The following is a 22,532-nucleotide window of genomic DNA, read 5'->3' as shown; positions in this document are numbered from 1 at the left end:
AGATGTTGAACTGGACTGTTGGTTAAGGGCTTGTAAGTCTACACTTGTTGTATTTGGTGCATGTGGCAAATAACGTTTGATTTGATTTGTCCTTGCACCACACGGTCAGGTCTCTGACCTCCCTATAGGCTTTCTCATCGTTGTCGGTGATCAGGCCTACCACTGTTGTGTCATCAGCAAACTTAATGATGGTGTTGGAGTCGTGCCTGGCCGTGCAGTCATGAATGAACAGGAAGTACAGGAGAGGACTGAGCATGCACCCCTGAGGGGCCCCCGTGTTGAGGATCAGCGTGGCGGATATGATGATACCTGGGGGCGGCCCCACAGGAAGTCCAGGATATTTAGTCCCAGGGTCCTTAGCTTAGTGATAAGCTTTGAGGGCACTATGGTGTTGAACTCTGAGCTGTAGTCAATTTTTTTATTTTATTTTATTWATTTTATTTTTTATAAAATGACCTTTATTTGACCTTTATTTAACCAGGTAGGTTAGTTGAGAACAAGTTCTCATTTGCAACTGCGACCTGTCCAAGATAAAGCAAAGCAGTACGACACATACAACAACAGAGTTACACATGGAATAGACAAACATACAATCAATAATACAGTAGAAAAAATCTATATACAGCATGTGCAAACGAGGTAGGATAAGAGAGGTAAGGCAATAAATAGGCCATGGTGGCGAAGTAATTACAATATAGCAATTAAACACTGGAATGGTAGAATGTGCAGAAGATGAATGTGCAAGTAGAGATACTGGGGAGCAAAGGAGCAAGATAAATAAATAAATACAACATGGGGATGAGATAGATTGGATGGACTATTTACAGATGAGCTATGTACAGGTGCAGTGATCTGTGAGCTGCTCTGACAGCTGGTGCTTAAAAGCTACTGAGGGAGTAAGAGTCTCCAGCTTTAGTGATTTTTGCAGTTCGTTCCAGTCATTTGGCAGCAGAGAACTGGAAGGAGAGGCGGCCAAAGGAAGAATTGGCTTTGGGGGTGACCAGTGAGATATACCTGCTGGAGCGCGTGCTACGGGTGGGTGCTGCTATGGTGATAATGAGCTGAGATAAGGCGGGGGCTTTACCTAGCAGAGACTTGTAGATGACCTGGAGCCAGTGGGTTTGGCGACGAGTATGAAGTGAGGGCCAGCCAACGAGAGCATACAGGTCGCAGTGGTGGGTACTATATGGGGCTTTTTTGACAAAACGGATGGCACTGTGATAGACTGCATCCAATTTGTTGAGTAGTGTTGGAGGCTATTTTGTAAATGGATGAATAGCATTCAATGAATAGCATTCTCACATAGGTGTTCCTTTTGTCCAGGTGTGAAAGGGCAGTGTGGAGTGCAATAGAGATTGCATCATCTGTGGATCTGTGGGTGCGGTATGCAAATTGGAGTGGGTTTAGGGTTTCTGGGGTAATGGTGTTGATGTTAGCCATGACCAAACTTTCAAAGCATTTCATGGCTACAGATGTGAGTGCTACAGGTCGGAAGTCATTTAGGCAGATGACCTTAGTGTTCTTGGGCACAGGGACTATGGTGGTCTGCTTRAAACATGTTGGTGTTACAGACTCRGACAGGGAGAGGTTGAAAATGAAGACACCCACCAGTTGGTCAGCGCATGCTCGGAGTACACGTCCTGGTAATCCGTCTGGCCCTGTGGCCTTGTGAACGCTGACCTGTTTAAAGGTCTTACATCGGCTGCGGAGAGCGGGATCACACAGTCGTCCAGAACAGCTGATGCGCTCATGCATGTTTCAGTGTTACTTGCCTCGAAGCGATGTCGTGACCAAAAAAGTGTTAGACAAATCAAAATGTAGTTTTTATATTTGAGATTCTTCAAAGTAGCCACCCTTTGCCTTGATGACAGCTTTGCACTCGCTTGGCATTCTTTCAACCAGCTTCAGGTAGTCACCTGRAATGCATTTCAATTAACAGGTGTGCCTTGTTTATGGAATTTCTTACCTTCTTAATGTGTTTGAGCCAAGCAGTTGTGTTGTGACAAKGTAGTGGTGGTATACAGAATATATCCCTATTTGGTAAAAGACCAAGTCCATATTATGGCAAAAACAGCTCAAATAACAAAGACAAATGACAGTCCATCATTACATCAAGACATGAATGTGTGTGTGTATATATATATATATATATACTGTATATATACTGTATATGTATGTAAGATTCCTACACACAATACACAGTGGTATTGTTTAACTCATTAGTCCCTCTGCATTAGTAAGATGTGCTGTATAATAATGTGCATGAGCCATATTCAAATTCGAGAGACTGGGAAAACAAAATAAATATACCTTACAGAGGATTTACGTGTTTGACATGGCAAATAAATGTAAATCCCTTCTGTGGTCTGGACGGACCTCTGTGGTCAAGTCTATTTATTTAAAAGGGCCTACAAGTTGTGTGTTGATAAACTGCCTTCTCCAGGTTCCATAACAGGAGGGGCCTAACCCTCGCTCACTTCTTCCAGCTTCCTAAACAGAGGTGCCCATAACCCTCCTCACTTCTCCAGCTTCCATAACAGGAGGGGCCATAACTCTCCTCACTTCTCCAGCTCCATACAGGAGGGGGCATAACCCTCCTCACTTCTCCAGCTCCATAACAGGAGGGGCCATAACCCTCCTCACTTCTCCAGCTCCTAACAGGAGGGGGCCATAACCCTCCCACTTCTCCAGCTCCATTAAAGGAGGGGCCATAACCCTCCTCACTTCTACCAGCTCCATAACAGGAGGGGGCCATAACCTCCTCACTTCTCCAGCTCCATAACAGGAGGGGGCCATAACCCTCCTACTTCTCCAGCTCCATAACAGGAGGGGGCCATAACCCTCCTCACGTTCTCCAGCTCCATAACAGGGGGGCCATAACCTCCCTTCCTTATGCTCCATAACAGGAGGGGGCCATAACCCTCCTCACTTCTCCAGCTTCCATAACAGGAGGGGGCCATAACCCTCCACACTTCTCCAGCTCCATAACAGGAGGGGCCATAAAACCTCCTCACTTCTCCAGCTCCATAACAGGAGGGGGCATCACCCTCCCACTTTCTCCAGCTCATAACAGGAGGGGGCCATAACCCTCCACTTCTCCAGCTCCATAACAGGAGGGGGCCATAACCCTCCACACTTCTCCAGCTCCATAACAGGAGGGGGCCATACCCTCCACACTTCTCCAGCTCCATAACAGGAGGGGGGCCATAACCCTCCACACTTCTCCAGCTCCATAACAGGAGGGGCCATACCTCCACACTTCTCCAGCTCCATAACAGGAGGGGGCCATAACCCTCCTCACTTCTCAGCTCCATAACAGGAGGGGGCCATAACCTCCCACTTCTCCAGCTCCATAACAGGAGGGCCATAACCCTCCACACTTCTCCAGCTCCATAAAGGAGGGCCATAACTCCACACTTCCCAGCTCCTAACAGGGGGGGCCATAACATATTTATTTCCTCTGATAAGATTGTTTTTTCTGCGCCGGAGTGTAACTCATTTCTAGATTTATATCGAAATGGCTGTAACCCCTGCTCCCCCGTTTTATACCTCTTGTAAAGCTACATGTCCACTAAAAGCTTAATTCACATTTCTCAAGAAAATCCTAAACAAACTATCAAATGCAAGGACTGAAATTGCACATCAGCACAAAATATTTGGTGGGCTATAGCTCTGACGTTGACTTTTTTCCTGCTCTCAGCTGTCATGGCTGAAATTGCTATACTGCTTCATGATCACTTGGCCAGTGTGCAGCAGCCAGGTCAAGCTATTATTATTAAGCAGGTGCTGAGATCTACACGGGATTTTACAATGGATTGTGGTTTCTCTGTTTGGCTTAGTAGCTGTGAGGGCTGACGACCAGCATCTAGAGACCTCAGTACTGGTTATACAGCCCCTTGTGCCGACACACTGTGTGTATTTCATGGTGATGCCTTTATGTACATTGTAGCAGACTATTTTCAATTTTCAGTGGCTTTTCTGAAAAGGTGAGAGAGTTAATGGACAGTTTCATGACATTGGGTTGTTTATTACATAAGTTCAGTCCGTTCCACCATTGGCCTGCTTTATGACACTGCACTTTCCACACATCCTGGTTACTACTTTATTTCTAAGTTATTTTCAGACTCAAATATTATAGGTGGCGCTGTGCAAATGGGATCTGTTGCAGCAGCTGACTGGAATTATATATCTGGTTGTTAGGCCTCAATCGTCACAATGAATAGCTCCTCCTCAACCCTGCCACAGTGGCAACATCAGGGAGGCAATGAATGAATGAATCATTCAGAAAGTGCATTGTGGCTGTGACTTCAGGCACATATGGCTGCTTCTCCAGTGCCAGTTTATGTACATCTGTAACTGAGCACTCAGCGTGGGTTGGCTGTGCCTTTTGTCTGAAGACAGTACATTACCTAGCAGATTGAACTAATGCGTGCCGCTTCTGCTTCTCTTGCATCTCATCTCCACACGTTTGAGCTCTCACAAATAAAACTCAGGGAACATCACCTTCCATTGTAAACCCCTCCCCTTGGCTCCAGCCTGCAGTTCGGAGCCTCTCCTCCTCCTCCTCCTCCTCCTCCTCCTCAGGCTGACTTGATGGATGTTAATTCCCCTTGTCAATTTTTACTTCCTGTCTATGTCAGGAATTCATTTTCCAACCTGGCATGACACAATAATTATCCAAAATATATAGAATCTTAACTGTAAATCTGTCTTGGTGGCAGACCTCAACACATTACAATGGACAGTTTTTCAATGTAAACATATTTATAGGACACAGAGAGCTGGACATGTAACTGGAGTCTGTAATTCCACTGATGTGCAACTGTGTTTCTGTAGGCAATTGGGGCTGTAGCTTTTCTCTTCTAGTTGACATCCGTATTTATGTTCTCTGACTCAATGTCTATTATGACAGATGACAAAAAGACTGTCTTCATGTCTTCAATGAGTTGTCCATCCATGTAACTGGCTGACCGGGCATTTGGTTTGTAATGTCAAAGCATCCTACTGTACTGTAGTCACACAATGAGAAGAGTAGCGTCCATTTCAGGCAATTCACTGGTCATTTTGGCCATAGAGATACAGTACATCTTAAAGTAGTTATTATTTGCAATTAACTGTGTTCATGGTAGACTAAATTATTCTTTGCCTTCTACAACAGCAGTGCCATAGCTGCTAACTGGTTTATCCTAAATACCCTGCATTAGTCTGATCGTGACTATGACCTTCTCTGCCTCTTCCCTGTCATACGCTTACTGTTTCACATGTGTCACGGGTTCAAAGCTCACCAGCATTAAGGCAATCTTGACGGCTCATCATTACTGGCTCCTGTGGCTTTTTCCCCACTACTCACTATGGATGACAATGGAGAGAAGGAGAGCGGCTGCTAATTACCGAGTACAACTTGAAATGTCTTTGAAGCCTAGCTAGAGAGCTCCCATTTAGGATGCAAATGAAAATCCAAATGGAGAAGATGAATATGAAATGAGATTTTCATCCTACTGCAAGGCACTAGTGTGAATACTTTAGGATTCATTTGAATTTGACCCCCATAGTATAGGCCTAGTAGCTTCCATTGTCTGTAGATCTATTATCAAATCAAATCAAACTTCATTTATCAATGCACCGGATACAACAAGTGTAGACCTTACTGTAAAATGCTTACCTTACAAGCCTTAACCAACAGTAAGTTCACAATAAAATAACAATAACGAGGCTATATATAGGGGGTACCAGTACCGAGTCAGTGTGTTGAGGTTAGTTGAGGTAATTTGTACATGTAGGTAGGGGTGACGTGGCTATGCATAATTATAAACAGTGCGTAGCATCAGTGTACAAAACAAATTGAGGGGTGTCAATGTAAATAGTCCGGTGGCCATGTGATTAATTGTTCAGCAGTCTTATGGCTTGGGTGTTAGAAGCTGTTAAGGAGCCTTTTGGTCCTAGACTTAGCGCTCCGGTACCGCTTGCCGTGCAGTAGCAGACAAAACAGTCTGTGACTTTTGGTGACTGGAGTCTCTGAAATTGTAATGGGTTTTTTTCTGACGCCGCCTATTATATAGGCCCTGGATGGCAGAAAGCTTGGCCCCAGTGATGTACTGGGCCGTACGCACTTCCACTGTAGCTCCTTACGGTCAGATGCCGAGCAGTTGCCATACCAGGCAGTGATGCAACTGGTCAGGATGCTTCTCGATGGTTCAGCTGTAGAACTTTTTGAGAATCTGGGGACCCATGCCAAATCTTTTCAGTCTCCTGAGGGGGAAAAGGTTTTGTCGTGCCCTCTTCACGACTGTCTTGGTGTGTTTGGACCATGATAGTTTGTTGGTGATGTGGACACCAAGAATCTTGAAACTCTCGTTACACTACAGCCCCATTGATGTTAATGGGGGCCTGTTCAGGACCGCTTTTTCTTGTAGTCCACGATCAGGTCCTTTGTCTTGCTCACATTAGGGAGAGGTTGTTGTCCTGGCATCACACTGCCAGTTCTCTGACCTCCTCCCTATAGGCTGTCTCATCGTTGTCGGTGATCAGGCCTACCACTGTTGTGTCGTCAGCAAACGTAATGATGGTGTTGGAGTCGTGTTTGCACGCAGTCGTGGGTGAACAGGGAGTACAGAGGGACTAAGTACACACCCCTGAGGAGCCCCAGTGTTGACGATCAGCGTGGCAGACGTGTTGTTGCCTACCCTTACCACCTGGGGGCAGGTCAGGAAGTCCAGGATCCAGTTTTCAGAGGGAGGTGTTTAGTCCCAGGGTCCTTAACTTACTGATGAGCTTGGAGGGCACTATGGTGTTGAACGCTGAGCTGTAGTCAATGAATAGTATTCTCAACTAGGTGTTCCTTTTGTCCAGGTGGGAAAGGGCAGTGTGGAGTGCGATTGAGATTACGTCATCTATGGATATGTTGGGGCGGTATGCGAATTGGAGTGGGTCTAGGGTCTGGGAATGATGGTGTTGATGTGAGCCATGACCAGCCTTTCAAAGCACTTCATGGCTACCGACATGAGTGCTACGGGGCAGTAATCATTTAGGCAGGTTACCTTCGCTTTCTTGGGCAAAGGGACTATGGTGGATTTGGGTTTTCATTGCTCCATGCATTGTAGGATGAGGTTTAGGCTCTTAGTTCCTAGTTTTAGCAAGCATAGTATTGCATGACACCAACAACCACTCTGTTTACACTAGTCCCCTAACCATGTACTACTTCCTCCTCCACAGTGGACGGCTGCATCGATTGGTCGGTAGACCTGAAGAGGTACCGGGTCCTAGCAGGGGAACCAGTGAGGGTGAAGTGCGCCCTGTTCTACAGCTACATCAGGACCAACTACTCCATGACTCAGAGCGCCAAGCTCCGGCTCATCTGGTACAAAAACAAAGGGGACTCTGAAGAGCCTATCATCTTCTCCGGCCATCGGCTCAGCAAGGAGGATGACTCCATCTGGTTCCGCTCAGCTGAGCTGGAGGACAACGGCTTCTACACCTGCGTCCTGAGGTGGGTTTATTTAGTCCCTGTGCCTCTGAGGAATCAAACAGTTGAGCTTTTCTTACAGTAACCCCCAACCAAGCACCATGCTTATTTTAGTCATTCACAGCTCATTGAAAGCCCACATTTTCAGGAAGTGAGTTTTCATTGGATAACAGTTCATGCATGACTGATCTTGGCTAGTGGTCCCACATATTGTACAGTAGTTTGAGAGGCCCGAATTTATCCATTTAGTTTACATCTACTTTCCAAAGCTACTGTGGTGAGTCAGTGTGTCTATTGTGATGCTGAACAGCCCCCTTGTTGCACACCCACCGCGCCAGCCAAGCAAGCCCTGCGATTGCACACAGCATAAGGAGGAGGGAGAGATCCACATCGCATGCTATGTTTAGTTTCCTCGCGGAGGAATGCATTTCTGGCCTTGCGAGGTTAGTTCACCCCTGACACTGAACTGTGGTTGACTCGTGTTGCGGAACATGTAACTGACATTCCACAAAAGAATAGGCTTTGCCAAAATCATTAATATCAAATCCATGATGTTCCTGTCAGTTCTATGCGAGAAGGATTGTGCTAGAATTCCCTCCTCGGATTATTACATCAAACAACCTGCAAATCATTTGATGAATAAATAAAAGGTGTTTTTATAACATCTAGTAAAAATATTTTCACTGTTCCTAGCTACTTTACCGTGAGAGTCAATGGTGAATAGAAAATAGAGACAATCTGACAGAGGCTTCAGCAAAACTCTCCTCAGATGAAGATCCAGCCCCTCTAACAAAGCTGATGCTTCTCCGTGGCCAATAATACGTGTTTTCTCCTCGCTCTGCACTCCCCTCATGCTACGCTAACAGTCTATTTAGGAGAAGATCCTGTCACTTTCATCTCGCTTCTTATTTTACTTACTGTCCCACCGAGTTGGTCATAGCAACCGCCACAGCTCAGACAGCCAGGCGCAATGCATTCCAATGTGTTAGCTAGCTAGAGAGTCATCAAGCTGAGCCTTATTCTTTTGCCTTCTTTTGCCTCCTTCCAAACGACAGATCGTTTGGAAGGAGAAGAAAAAACAATACTGGAAATTGAAGTGGCATGTAGCCCTGTGAAATGTGTTATTGAATATAAGATACTGTATCCAGTGATGTATCTTTATGAAGTATTCTCAATATCCTCCAAACTCAATTAATTGTCTGTCAAAGACGTTAAAGGTGAAAAGAGGATACAAGTCCTGTTTTCACGCTTTAGTTTCCATTAATGGTGACTCTTGATCCCTGAAACCAAAGGAACAGAAATCCAAATAAGTGGTGTTTTGGGTTTCTGTAGATCCCCAAGCTGCTTCTTTAATTAAACCCCAGAATACTGAAACTCCTAATAATGATACAAAACTACAATCAGCACAGAGGAAGAAAGGCTGGCAGCACCCAGTTCTGAATCTAAAGGTAGGAATCTATAGTCTTCTGAGAGACAATTGCTGGAAAATGACATTGGCAGATGCTGCTGTGTCTGAAATGACAGGGTGGCTCTGAAATGACAGGGTGGCTCTGGAATGAAGGAATGTATTTTCTCATAGGGTCTACTGACCGCAGGAGGGATAATGTTCTGTGTCTGGCTCAGGCCCCCTACGCAGACCACTTGGAATAAAACAGACATCTTCAAACACACAAACACATACACAGATACACACACACAAACACACACTAGCCCTGCCATTGAGGCCTTTATGGCAGTTATATGGGGTACCAGGCGATGTCCTGTTTTATTGCAACATGAACAGTGACTAATCATGCCTGAATGCCAGAGAATCTCACAGCACCAGCATGACATGTTAAGCTGTAGCCAACGAGTCGATGCAATCTGCCCGGCTAATGCGCCTCGAGAGACAGATTCACCACACCTTTATTTCTCATTCTCTCCAGTGAGGCTAGACGAACCTCCCACATCACAGCACTGATGGAGGGAGAGGCATTTCACACCTTCCCCCAAACAATGGACACACGCTTAGCTTTGTTCAATAACTTTATGCCGAGGAGAAATACAACACATGTTCCCAAAGTCTGAGGGATGCCTCTTATACAACACGTATGCAGTACATTATCTGAGGTAGGCTATCCCCCAGAGGCCTGTAAAGTAATATGTGCCACCTGTCTTTTTCTCCCCTCATAAGATAATTGTTCTCTCTCCAACCGCCCGGATGTCACAGACCTTTTCTTTCAAAGCGGTCCAGGTTTTTCACCTTTCTATTCATCTGTCCATGCAGAAGCCCGTTAGAGACAGAGAAGCCAGTCTGTTCTTTGACACTGTCTGAATCTACGCTACCACGCTTGCCAGTTCAATTCAAATATTAAATGCTCAAGCTTCAGCTTTGACATAAATCAACTTTTAAACTCTCTCAAAACCACATGTATATTTACTTGGGCAGAGACTATTGTTATAAATGTCTACAAAGAGGGGAGGGAGAGTGATCTGTCTGGCTTTCATAGAATCACATCAAAGACAAATCTATGGGTAACTTACCAACCAGTGGATAAAATTGTTTTCAGTAAATACATTACAACGGGTCTAGACTTAAACAATCATTGTTAAAATGCTGTGTTCTACTAGACGAGGTGTAATCATTTTGTAATGTGAAGCTTCACCATATGAGGCTGGTGTTTCTACTAGACGAGGTTAATCATTTTGTATGTGAAGCTCACCATATGAGCCTTCCCCGTGTGGCTCAGTTGGTAGAGCATGGTGCTTGCAACGCCAGGGTGTGGGTTCATTCCCCACGGGGGACCAGGATGAATATGTATGAACTTTCCAATTTGTAAGTCGCTCTGGATAAGAGCGTCTGCTAAATGACTTAAATTAAATGTGTTCTACTAGACGAGGTGTAATCATTTTGTAATGTGAAGCTTCACCATATGAGGCTGTGTTCTACTAGACGAGGTGTAATCATTTTGTAATGTGAAGCTCACCATATGAGGCTGTGTTCTACTAGACGAGCTGTAATCATTTTGTAATGTGAAGCTTCACCATATGAGGCTGTGTTCTACTAGACGAGCTGTAATCATTTTGTAATGTGAAGCTTCACCATATGAGGCTGTGTTAGAGGGTAGACAGTCTTTTAGGAAAAATCTATCCAAACCAAATAAAAATACCTTCTGAGACCGTATTATTGATAGATCAAACCAGTTAGTTATCAGACCCACAGACAGACAGGCAGCTAGGCAGCGTAGCTATGAGATGTTAATTTGTAAGCACCTCACTTGCAGAACATCATATAGCATCTGAAAGCTATGATCCTTATTGATGTCACCTGTTAAATCCACTTCAATAAGTGTATATGAAGGGGAGGAGACAGGTTAATGAAGGATTTTTAAGCCTTGAGACAATTGAGACATGGATTGTGTATGCGTGCCATTCAGAGGGTGAATGGGCAAGACAAAAGTTTTAAATGCCTTTGAACTGGGTATGGTAGTGTGTCAAGAACTGCAATGCTGCTGGGTTTTTCACGATCAACAGATTCCTGTGTGTATCAAGAATGGTCCACCACCCAATGGACATCCAGCCAACGGCAGACCAGTGATCGAAAACGAGTCATTGATGAAAGAGGACAAAGAAGGCTGACACAAATTGTGCAGAGCAACAGACGGGCTACAGTTAGTGAACTGACAGTCCAGTACAACATTGGTGCCCAAAGACCCATAAAATAATGCAAAGCTCGTCGTACCTTGACACGAATGAGGTATGGCAGCCGACAACCTTACGGAGTTCCTCTTCTTTTAGCGAGCAACAAGAAACTGTGGTTGCAGTTGGCTAAGGAACAGAACACTGGACTGGAGAATTGGAAAAACATTGCCTGGTCTGATGAATTGCCGTTTCTGCTGTTTCACACTGATGGGAGGACTAGAGTATGGAAAAAACCACGAGTACATGCATCCATCATGCCGCGTGTCAACATATCACGCTGATGGTGGTGGTGTGATGATGTGGGGTGTGTTTTCATGGCCAGACATTGGGTCCCTTGATAAAAGTGGAGCAACGTTTGAATGCCACAGGATTTCTGAACAGCATTGCCAATCAGGTGCATCCCTTCATGGCAGCAGTGTATCCATCTGCGAATTGATTTTTTCAGCAGGATAATGCCACAATGGTTCCAGGAACATGACAGTAAATTCAGCTTACTGCAGTGGCCTGCCCAGTCACCAGATCTCAATTCATGATGAAACAAGCTATTCGGAGTAGAGATCCACTACCACCCAACTTGATACTGTGGGAAGCATTGTTGTCAACATGGGCCATCATGCCTGTGGAACGCTTCCGACACCTTGTAGAGTCTATGCCCTGACGACTTGAGGCTGTTCTGAGGGGAAAAGGGGGTGCAAACATGTTCCTAATGTTTTGTATACTCAGTGTATTTTGAAACTGTGAGAGTGATAATTTAATCAGTTTTCAATTTCATTGTATTTCTATTGTGAATTCATGCAACATATATTGACTGACATACTGTATCATTTGACCACTACAGTGCATTTGTTATGATAATAATCCATATAAAGTACAGTAATTTGTTAAATTAGAGGTACGTGTGAAAGTGAAACCGTTGTTGAAATACTATAAAAGTCTGAGAAAATGGGAAATCGAATGAGAGGCTAATATTGCTCTTTTGGAAGATTGGTAGGAGTTTTTTTGCAGAAAGTACAGATTGGCTCATCAGATATCATTTCCCATGAGGATTTAAGACCTGCTTTAGAAAGGCAAACACATGCCATTCCGGTGCACATCCAAGTGCTATCCGCCCTCAGGTTTCAGTCAACAACCACTTTTCAGTGGGAGCTTGCTGATCGACATCTCACAGCCCTCGATGAGCCAATGATTTGGATGCAATCATCAGCAAAACAAAATGTAACATACAATTTCCATATACCATTGCACAACAGGTTGAAGTCCAGAGGGTTTCTTTGCCATCAATGGGCTCCCAAATACAAACAGAGCAGTAGACGACAGACACATCGCCATAAAAGCACAATCCCAAAACAAGTTAAACTATGTGGACAGAAAATATTTCCACTCTTAATGTGCAGGTGATAGGTTGGTGGCCAGGTGGAATGCACGACTCACAGAACAGCAATGTTGGCCTATACTCCTACAGGAGGGAGCTGTTGAGGATGGATGGCTTATTGGTGAGTTGCCTACTCATTTGAAGTATATTTGCCATTGCTAAAGCAACTTGAATTGTCCTAATGGTCCACTCTTTGTAGCTATGTTTTTATTTTTACTGGTCAAGCGTCAACGGAGCGAGCCAAATAAAACCTTTTGGTTGTATTCAATCTCTAGCTCCTCTATTTCAGTCTCGGAAAATACTTTTTTTATGAACTAGTGCATGTCAGAGCAAAAACCAAGCCATGAGGTCGAAGGAACGGTCTATAGAGCTCCAAGACAGGATTGTGTTGAGGCACAGATCTGTGTAAGGGTACCGAAAAATGTCTGCAGCATTGAAGGACCCCAAGAACACAGTGGCCTCCATCATTTTTAAATGGAACGTTTGGAAAATCTAGAGCTGGCCGCCCGGCCAAACTGAACAATCGTGGGGAAAGGACCATGGTCAGGGAGGTTACCAAGAACCTGATGGTCAYTCTAACAGAGTTCTTGAGTTCCTCTGTGGAGATGGGAGAATCTTCCAGAAGGACAACCATCTCTGCACCACTCCACCAATCAGGCCTTTATGGTAGAGTGGCCAGACGGAAGCTACTCCTCAGTAAGAGGCACATGACAGCCCGCTTGGAGTTGCCAAGACTCTCAGACCATGAGAAACAAGATTCTCTGGTCTGATGAAACCAAGATTTAACTCTTTGGCCTGAATGCCAAGCGTCACGTCTGGAGGAAACCTGGCACCATCCCTACGGTGAAGCATGGTGCTGACAGCATCATGCTGTGGGGATGTTTTCCAACAGCAGGGACTGGGAGACTAGTCAGGATCGAGGCAAACATGAACGGAGCCAAGTACAAAGAGATCCTTGATGAAAACCTGCTCAAGAGTGCTCAGGACCTCAGATTGGGGCGAAGGTTCACTTTCCAACAGGACAATGACCCTAAGCACACAGCCAAGACAACGCAGGAGTGCCTTCAGGACAAGTCTTTAAAAATAGCTGTACAGAGTTTGGGAGGATCTTCAGAGAAGAATGGGAGAAACTCCCCAAATACAAGTGTGCCAAGCTTGTAGAGTCATACCCAATTAGATTCGAGGCTGTAGTCGCTGCCAAAGATGCTTCAACAAAGTACTGAGTAAAGGGTCTGAATACTTATGTATATGTGATGTTTCAGTTTATTTTTTATAAAATATTGGCAAACATGTCTGAAACCCTGTTTTTGTAAACAATTTTAGACTAAGGCTGTAATGTAACAAAATGTGGAAAAAGTCAAGGGGTCTGAAGGCACTGTATATTCCCAGCGGGCTTTGAAGGGATGATTTTGACCATACAGTGTATGGTTAATTAGGTTTCAAAATGCAAATAGAAGAGGTTGTGCCCGAGCACTGAGGCTGAGAACAATTGGTATTTATCAATTATTATGACGTTTGTAGGATTGTTTGATAAATCACACTTTTTCTATGAGTACAAACATTCAAAATTCCTTTCGTAAAGAGTATCTTAGAATAGTTTACACGCAATATTGATAAATGAGGCCCCAGGAACTGGATTCCCAGAATCAGTCCCACTTGGCCAAAAGCCAGTAAAAATATATTACGATAAAAATYTAACTTTCATGAAATCACACATGAAAGACACCAAATTAAAGCTACACTTGTTGTGAATCCAGCCAACATGTCTGATTTTTAAAAGGATTTACGGCGAAAGCACACCAAACGATTATGTTAGGTCAGTACATAGCCACAGAAAAACACAGCCATTTTTCCAGCCAAAGAGAGGAGTAACAAAAAGCAGAAATATAGATAAAATTAATCACTAACCTTTGATAATCTTCATCAGATGACACTCATAGGACTTCATGTTACACAATACATATATGTTTTGTTCAGTAAAGTTCATATTTATATCCAAAAATCTGAGTTTAGGTGGGACGCTACTGTCTCACTTGGCAAAAAGCCAGAGAAAATGCAGAGTGCCAAATTCAAATTAATTACTATAAAAATTACTATAAAAATCTAACTTTCATTAAATCACACATGAAAGATACCAAATTAAAGCTACACTGGTTGTGAATCCAGCCAACATGTCAGAATTCAAATAGGATTTTCGGCGAAAGCAAACGATGCTATTATCTGAGTTAGCACCATTGTAAACAAAGAGAGATAAGCATATTTCAACCCTGCAGGCGCGACACAAAACGCAGAAATACAAATATAATTCATGCCTTACCTTTGACGAACTTCTGTTGTTGGCACTCCAATATGTCCCATAAACATCACAAATGGTCCTTTTGTTCGATTAATTCCGTCGATATATATCCAAAATGTCCATTTATTTGGCGTGTTTGATCCAGAAAAACACTGGTTCCAACTCGTGAAACATGACTACAAAATATCTCAAAAGTTACCTGTAAACTTTGCCAAAACATTTCAAACTACTTTTGTAATACAACTTTAGTTTTTTTTTTACGTAAATAATCGATAAAATTGAAGACGGGTTGATCTGTGTTCAATACAGAATTAAAACAATCTGTAGCATCCTTTCTGGTCACGCGCCTCTATCTAGCAGGACACTTCAAGTGACCCTGATTCAAAATGGCCGTACTTATTCATTACACAAAGGAAAAACCCTCAACTAATTTCTGAAGACTGTTGACATCCAGTGGAAGCGGTAGGAACTGCAAGAAGGTCCATTAGAAATCTGTATTCCCAATGAAACTCCATTGAAAAGAGAGTGACCTCAAAAAAAAGAAATCTGAATGGTTTGTCCTCTGGGTTTCGCCTGCTAAATAAGTTCTGTTATACTCACAGACATGATTCAAACAGTTTTAGAAACTTCAGAGTGGTTTCTATCCACATCTACTAACAATATGCATATCTTATCTTCTGGGGATGAGTAGCTGGCAGTTGAATTTGGGTATGCTTTTCATCCAAACGTGAAAATGCTGCCCCCTATCCTAGAGAAGTTAACCTTGAACTTCACACAAACCCATTGATCCAGGTTGAACCAACTCCTGCAGATTAGTGATATGGAAAGTTTCATCAATGGCCCATGAGTCAACAGAAACCCCATTATCCTGTGTAGTGATGAGGTACTCGGATTCTTTCACACTTTGACTGTTTCTTGCCATTGCTTTTCAACACCTTCTTTTTTCAATTTCCTTGTACATTTTGTCTGTTTGATCTTCTCTTGGTATGTGGAGTGGGCGAGAGAGAGCGAGTGAGAGTGTGTGTCTGTTACTTTTTTTCTCCAAAGGTCAGTTACACTAGAGGTTTAATAGCTCCCGAAGTAGGGTCTTCGTGGTTTATTCCCAGTTAGAGTGGTTCCTATTGAAATGAAATTGGGGGCTCATGTTCTCTTAAATATTTAGCATTCCTCTTTAAAACTTGACTACATTTTCCTCTTCCTCCCTCTTACAGAGAAATGGTGGAAAAATAATTTCTCCCCCCATTTTAATCAATGGAATTTGCCTACATTTAGATTTAAACTGTTGCATGTAAAATTGTCTCTGTCTCTCTCGCTGAAATCCATCTTTATTAAGGTGCTTTCAAAGAGTTTGATGTAATTTTTCAGACAGTAGAGCAATCGAGGAAGGGAGATTGTGTAGGAAATTCCCCCCACAAAGATTTTGAAGGACTTGCAAAAGCATCTGGGGACCTGATACATCCATTCATAAGCTCATAAATCTTTTGCATTGCATCACAATTAATGCCAATAACATCAACAACCATTTCAAACTAACCTACATAAATTGCTTTTATTCCTTATTGGCAAACAGATTGTAATGAATGCTCAGGGAGAGAAACATGTAGATTCACACGCAGAGCACCTTCACAGAAGGCAGGAATTGGGGTCACAGGCAGGCAATGGTCATACACAGGTAGGCAAACAGGCAGGTGAATCAAAACTAGGACTGAAGGCTATAACTGGTTCTCACAAACAAGCTAGGAAAAGGCTTAGTAGAGTCAAAATGAACAACACCTCACAAAGGCACAAACATAATGAACTGAACTAAATAAGGAGCTGATGAGACCAGGTGAGTAACTAACACAGGTGAAATCAATGAACAAAAATGAAAGACAGTGCTACGTTCAAGAACACAAAGAAACATGGCTACGTTCAAGAACACAACGAAACAGAACACAAGGTTGACTAAGAAAATAAATACAGAACCTAACACAGATGAACAAGTGCCTTCTCATTAGGGAGAGTACGTAATTTTTTTAAAGGCTTACCTGGAGAAAATTTGACCTCTGAAATAAAAATGGTTGGCCCTACCCTATATGTTAACGAAACCCTYCCTGAATGCTTGAAAAAAAACAAGTGACCCTCCCCTATTCCCAAAATAATAATGAAAACATAGTAGATAGCAGAGAACATGTCTGCCGTTTACCCTCACTTCTTAGACAGACCAGAGCCTTAGAAATGCAGTTTTAGAAACGATTCTTCATCCTGTAAGCATTACATGGCAACGTAGAACTGTTGATAGTGCACAGGGCTGCGGGCCAGAAGGTTGTAGGTGGAAAGATCTCCTTTATAGGAAAAGCATTGCATGAATCTACCATCGTATTTGCGGGTATGAGAAAAATGTGCCTTCTATAAATGCATTTCATGCAGTTCTATGTCATTTTACATGACTGGAGACAGCAGAATCTTTGTTAATAGCACACAAATGACTGAAGTTTCAGGCTAAGAATGGACAGAGAGAGAGCCTTATAATAAGATGAACACATAGGACTATGTCTTATTTGTAACGAAACTGTCCATTTGTAAATAATTCAATCTGAGATGTCATTATGAATCTAAGCATGGTACTTTCAAAAGTTAGGCCTACTTGTCCACCAGACAGAGTAGGCCTACCGACGCAAAAAAAATGTAAGCTTTAGCTACTGCTACTCTTCTTCTGTGGCTTAACCCAATAAAATGATGTTGAACCAACGTGGAATAGACATTGAAATGAAATCTGTGCCCAGTGGGTCACAAATGTTTCCCTAAAAGCTGTCTGGGTTTAAAACATCTTCTGTATCACAGAAATGATAGAGACAAAATTAAATTAAGTCCATTTTTGTCTCCTCGGGTATTGAAGGTTGTAGGTCAGCCTCTAAACGTTAAAGGACCGAAGCGCCATTATAAATCACTTCTTATAATTTGATCCTTTTAATTTTCTTCAATACCTTAAGCTAAAGAGGGCTAGGCCTGCTTTTTGCCATTTTCTTTAACATAAGGCATATGTCATATCCTCACATACCCCCTCAATTTGAGTCCTTGTTTTAATTTAACACACCCAGCAGTTCACTGACACGGAGGTCAGCTATTTAAAGAGTTCATGGTGGGTGGAGGAATTGGCCAACAAATCTATGGATAGCAGCCTATAGGCTAATTTGGTCTGCCAGACCTCTTATTTCTTAAATAGGAAGAAATAGGCTCCAACACTCAGCCCTCTGGTTGTTAGTAAAGTCAAATTAAAATATGTATGGTCTAAAGGAACTATGTCTACTTGAATTTGCCTTCTTTCAGCACCATGAGCTGTCCATTTCTGATTGACTGTGCTTCAAGTTTCAACACCACAATGGAAGTTACTCGAATCTGGCTAATATTGTGAGGTCAATAACTCTTATAAATAGCTTCTTCATGGTCAAGAAACATTATTGAAATAAATTATGTATCATTCGATTGAGACCACACTATTAGCCTATAGCAATGATCACCAATCCAAGGCATTCCTCGTCAATCACCAAACATTTCTTTAAAAAAACGAACGATAAAGTCTTTTTTATGTTTCGCGCTGGTGATTCAGCAGTCCTAGTGCCTGGAATGAAAAGTGTTCCTATTTTGAACCATTTCATCTGTCTGAAGGTAGAACTCCAACTACCCGGCAGGCCCAGAGAGCAAAGCAAGTGCACCCATAGGCCTACAGCTGGCCAATCAGATAGCTCAGATCACCGTGTCTGCACAGTTTCCTCTGTGGTTTCCTTGAGCCATAGACTGTAAAAAATAAGCTTTGAACACACAGCAGTTAAAACCATGACTAGAGAGAGACTTAACAAATACAGAGCTACTGTTTTTATCATGACACGAGGCGAGACCCAGATGCAGACACAGGAGGCAGATGGTTGGAGTCTAAGATGTTTAATAATCCAAAAAGGAGTAGGCAAGAGAATGGTCGTGGACAGCCAAAAGGTCAAAACCAGATCAGAGTCCAGGAGGTACAGAGTGGCAGACAGGCTCGAGGTCAAGGCAGGCAGAAATGGTCAGGCAGGTGGGTACAGAGTCCAGAAACAGGCAAGGGTCAAAACTGGGAGGACTGGAAAAAGGAGAATAGCAAAGGCAGGAGAATGGGATAAACCACTGGTTGACTTGGAACATACAAGACAAACTGKCACAGAGAGACAGGAAACACAGGGATAAATACACTGGCACAGAGAGACAGGAAACACAGGGATAAATACACTGGGGAAAACAAGCGACACCTGGAGGGGGTGGAGATAATCACAAGGACAGGTGAAACAGATCAGGGCGTGACAAAGTTCATGTTTAAGTTGTTATTCAGCACTGTCAACACTTTGTTCAACACTTTTATAAACCATCAAATGCACGTTCTCCCTACTTCCACTCACGATACAACCAGCACTGCAGCTGCAATTAATGAGTATTGCATAGTGTTCCAATAAGCTTCTGTTATTATTATTAGCTGAATGTAGTTTTTAATAGAGGAATATTTCACTTTTTGTGGTCATAGGAGTAACAACATGAATTCGTACGTGAGGCAGAAATAATGCAGTGTGACTTGAGTTTTGCCATCAGCTGGAAGGAAGACTGTGATCTCCTAGATGTTTAAAAAACAATCTGAATGGTAGATCTCAGCTTGCATTTTGACTCAGAAAGAGATCTTGACTCAGAAAAGGTTGGTGACCACTGGCATATAGGCACACTTGATTTTGCACTCCCAGCGAAGATTAAGAGATGAGGGATGGCATCGGGCACACATYCATACAGTGGTCCTTCCTTTAAAAGTTGTGGCGTACTGCAGCACAGCTTGCGGGTTGCCGCAGAATTCTATGGCACGTTATTTAAGTGTCAGCCATTGTTGCCAGAATGATGTAATTTACCACAATCTGCTACCATCTACCACAAACGGTCGTGGCATAAACTCAAAACTTTTAAAGGAAGAACCACTGTATAATACCTAATTAGCAAATAATTGTTAGACACTGAGAAACATAGAAATGTAATTTATTGCAAATTAGTATTAGACAAGAGTGCCAATATGCTGCTCTCTGTTGTATAGGCCATCTCAGCAGATGATCCACAATGAAAACAGGTCAAATCATAGTGGCAGACAGTGCTAATTTCTATGAAGCTCATAGAGCAACACTTTGTCAGTCAGTATAATTGGACCTGGGGTCCTCCTAGGACCTGGGGTCCTCCTAGGCCCATCTTCCACAGAGAGAGTTATATGAACGCTAAGGGCTGTGGAAGAAGGAAAGAGAATGAGGTTCATTACCAGTGAATTAATCATATGATTTAATCTCCAACTTCCTCCTCATCCTCTCCCTGTGTGAGAGGAGGGCTTGTGGCAGGGTGCCCCAGAGAGCAGTTCTGTGTACTCTATGTCTCCTCTGCCAGGACTGGGAGCTACGGTGTCACTGCTCTCCCCAGACAAGCCTCTTCTAGATGTTCTGAGGCTATGCACTTTCTCAGGTGGTTCTTAGGACAAACAGGAAATGCAGCAAAACAGAACAACATGAGTGACATACTTGCAGAGGATCCTCAGTCGCTCTCTGTCTCTCTGTCTGGCCAAGGTCAGGTCACTGCAATGAAAGGCTTCTGCATTGACCTCCATGGCTGCGGTGTCAGAGCAGTCCCCCAACGATATAGGAAACTACTTAGCACCGTTCATGTGTTACAGTCATTTACTGAGATCTACAGTGGAAAGATGCACGGTTGACCTCTGCCAAGAGGGCATTTACACAGTTTGGCTCTCTGTACTATGGCTCACACGGAAACCTGTGTAGGGGAAATTACATGGCACGAAGTCATTCAGGCGTATGGGTGTTCAGAATGCTTATTCAATGTCTCAAGAAAGCTAAGAGCCCGGGCACGCTGACCCATGAGACACTGACCCACCTGGGTGGGCCACATCTTGAAGGTTGTCATGTTAGATTCATTGAAGATCACATTAACAGATGTAATCATGAACCGCGAGCACACAGAAATGCCTTTTTTATTAAGCATATAATTCAACTGGTGAGGTGTAGCCAAGGCTGCTTGAGAGTAATGGCAGGAGTGAGAGATTAATTATTCATGAAGTGGAAGCAGTCTTATCAGGATAGCACAATAGTTATGCAGCGTGATTAACTGGGCTAATTGTCAGTAACAGATCCTCATTTGTCCTGAGTGACTTCACACATCTGTCCCCTGTTTGTCTGTTGTTGTTTGTCTTTTTATTCGTCACAATATGAGACCGTTGTCACCAGACACAGCAAGTGCCCTGTGAACAGTTTTTTAGTCATAGTTCATAAATACAGTAGCCCAGAACAGCTATACTCTATCTCTGTTGCCTGAAACTAGGCATTCTACGCACGCACACACACACACACACACACACACACACACACACACACACACACCACACACACACACACACCACACACACACAACACACACACACACACACATAGCAGACATGTCAGGCCACCTCTCTCAATACACACACACACACACGCACACACACACACACACACACACACCACACACACACACACACACACCACCACAACACACACACACACACACACACACACACACACACACACACACACACACACACACACACACACACACACACACACACACACACACACACACACCCAGTCACATACACAACCTGCCTGATGTCCAAGTCTAAAACCAGCTAAATGTTTCATGCTGAAAAGTAAAATCTTGGCATTAAACAGGCTGAACTTGCTAGCGGAAGTTCAGGGGCCTTAGTGTTTGAGAGGCTGACACACAATGCCACTGGAGGGCAATCCCATGCTTGAAAGCCCTCATGCATTTTCAATGGGAACCTAGTGTAGTAGCCATGGCAGTAGCTATGTGTTGAGCTAGGGGTCATGTGCCCTGACACAGGCCTCCTGAAGGAGACTTGTACTTCTCACTGGTGCCTGCCTAGTGCAATGATATGCAAATTCATTCCCCATACAGTATGTGCTCCTGCCACTTCAGGGGGAGCCGCATCTCTTTACTAATTGAAGCATTTAGAAATATTCCATTCCGATATCCTCCATGTCAAACTGCCTATTGTTCTTGATGTTGTTGGCAAAAAAAAAAGTAAAAAGTTGCCCCACTTTACATCATCACAGGCAGGCAGGGAGGCATTGATGAAATGAATGGCAGTGTTTAAGAGCTCTGCTAGTTCACAGATGAAACCCCGTGGAGAAATCGATGTGTGCTTTTGTGTGTTGTGATAACTGTGGCTAGAGGTGAACTTGGGGAAACATAAAGCCTCCTGTGTTGTGTTCCCTGCCTGCAGAAACTCCACCTACTGCATGAAGGTGTCCATGTCCTTGGCGGTRGAGGAGAACGACGAGGGCCTGTGCTTCAACAGTAAAATACGYCACCTGGAGAAAGCCGAGATCACTAAGAGCAAGATGATCAACTGCCCAGACATCGAGGATTACCTCGCCCCTTACAAGCAGCCCCAGATGACCTGGTATAAGGTAACGAATCACTCTTATTCTCAGAAACGTTGTATAGTCTTTGTGTATGAACCCAAGAAGATTAGCCCTGATCCACTAATGGGTATCTAAATAAACGTAATTAAACGTAACATCGTGAATCGGTAGTTAATGACTGTGAGTTGGATCAAAAGATATGGAACAAGATGAAACTGACGCGGTATAACACTGTGGTGATGGTGTGATGTTAAT

The 22,532-nt window shown here is 43.4% G+C and overlaps 1 protein-coding gene across 1 annotated transcript in view; it reads left to right on the top strand.

Annotated features, from left to right (window-relative positions):
- The window catches only part of LOC112080646 (X-linked interleukin-1 receptor accessory protein-like 2), a 387,439-nt gene that overhangs the window by 172,003 nt on the left and 192,904 nt on the right, over window positions 1–22,532 (top strand). Inside the window, exons 2-3 of the mRNA XM_024146493.1 lie at window positions 7,213–7,486; window positions 22,136–22,322. Coding sequence (XP_024002261.1) covers window positions 7,213–7,486; window positions 22,136–22,322 — 461 coding nt within the window. The remainder of the gene's footprint in view (window positions 1–7,212; window positions 7,487–22,135; window positions 22,323–22,532) is intronic.

This window comes from Salvelinus sp. IW2-2015, unplaced genomic scaffold (genome assembly GCF_002910315.2).
Source record: "Salvelinus sp. IW2-2015 unplaced genomic scaffold, ASM291031v2 Un_scaffold16404, whole genome shotgun sequence".
In the NCBI taxonomy this organism is placed as follows: domain Eukaryota; kingdom Metazoa; phylum Chordata; class Actinopteri; order Salmoniformes; family Salmonidae; genus Salvelinus; species Salvelinus sp. IW2-2015.
This window is presented reverse-complemented; position numbering and strand designations above follow the sequence as displayed.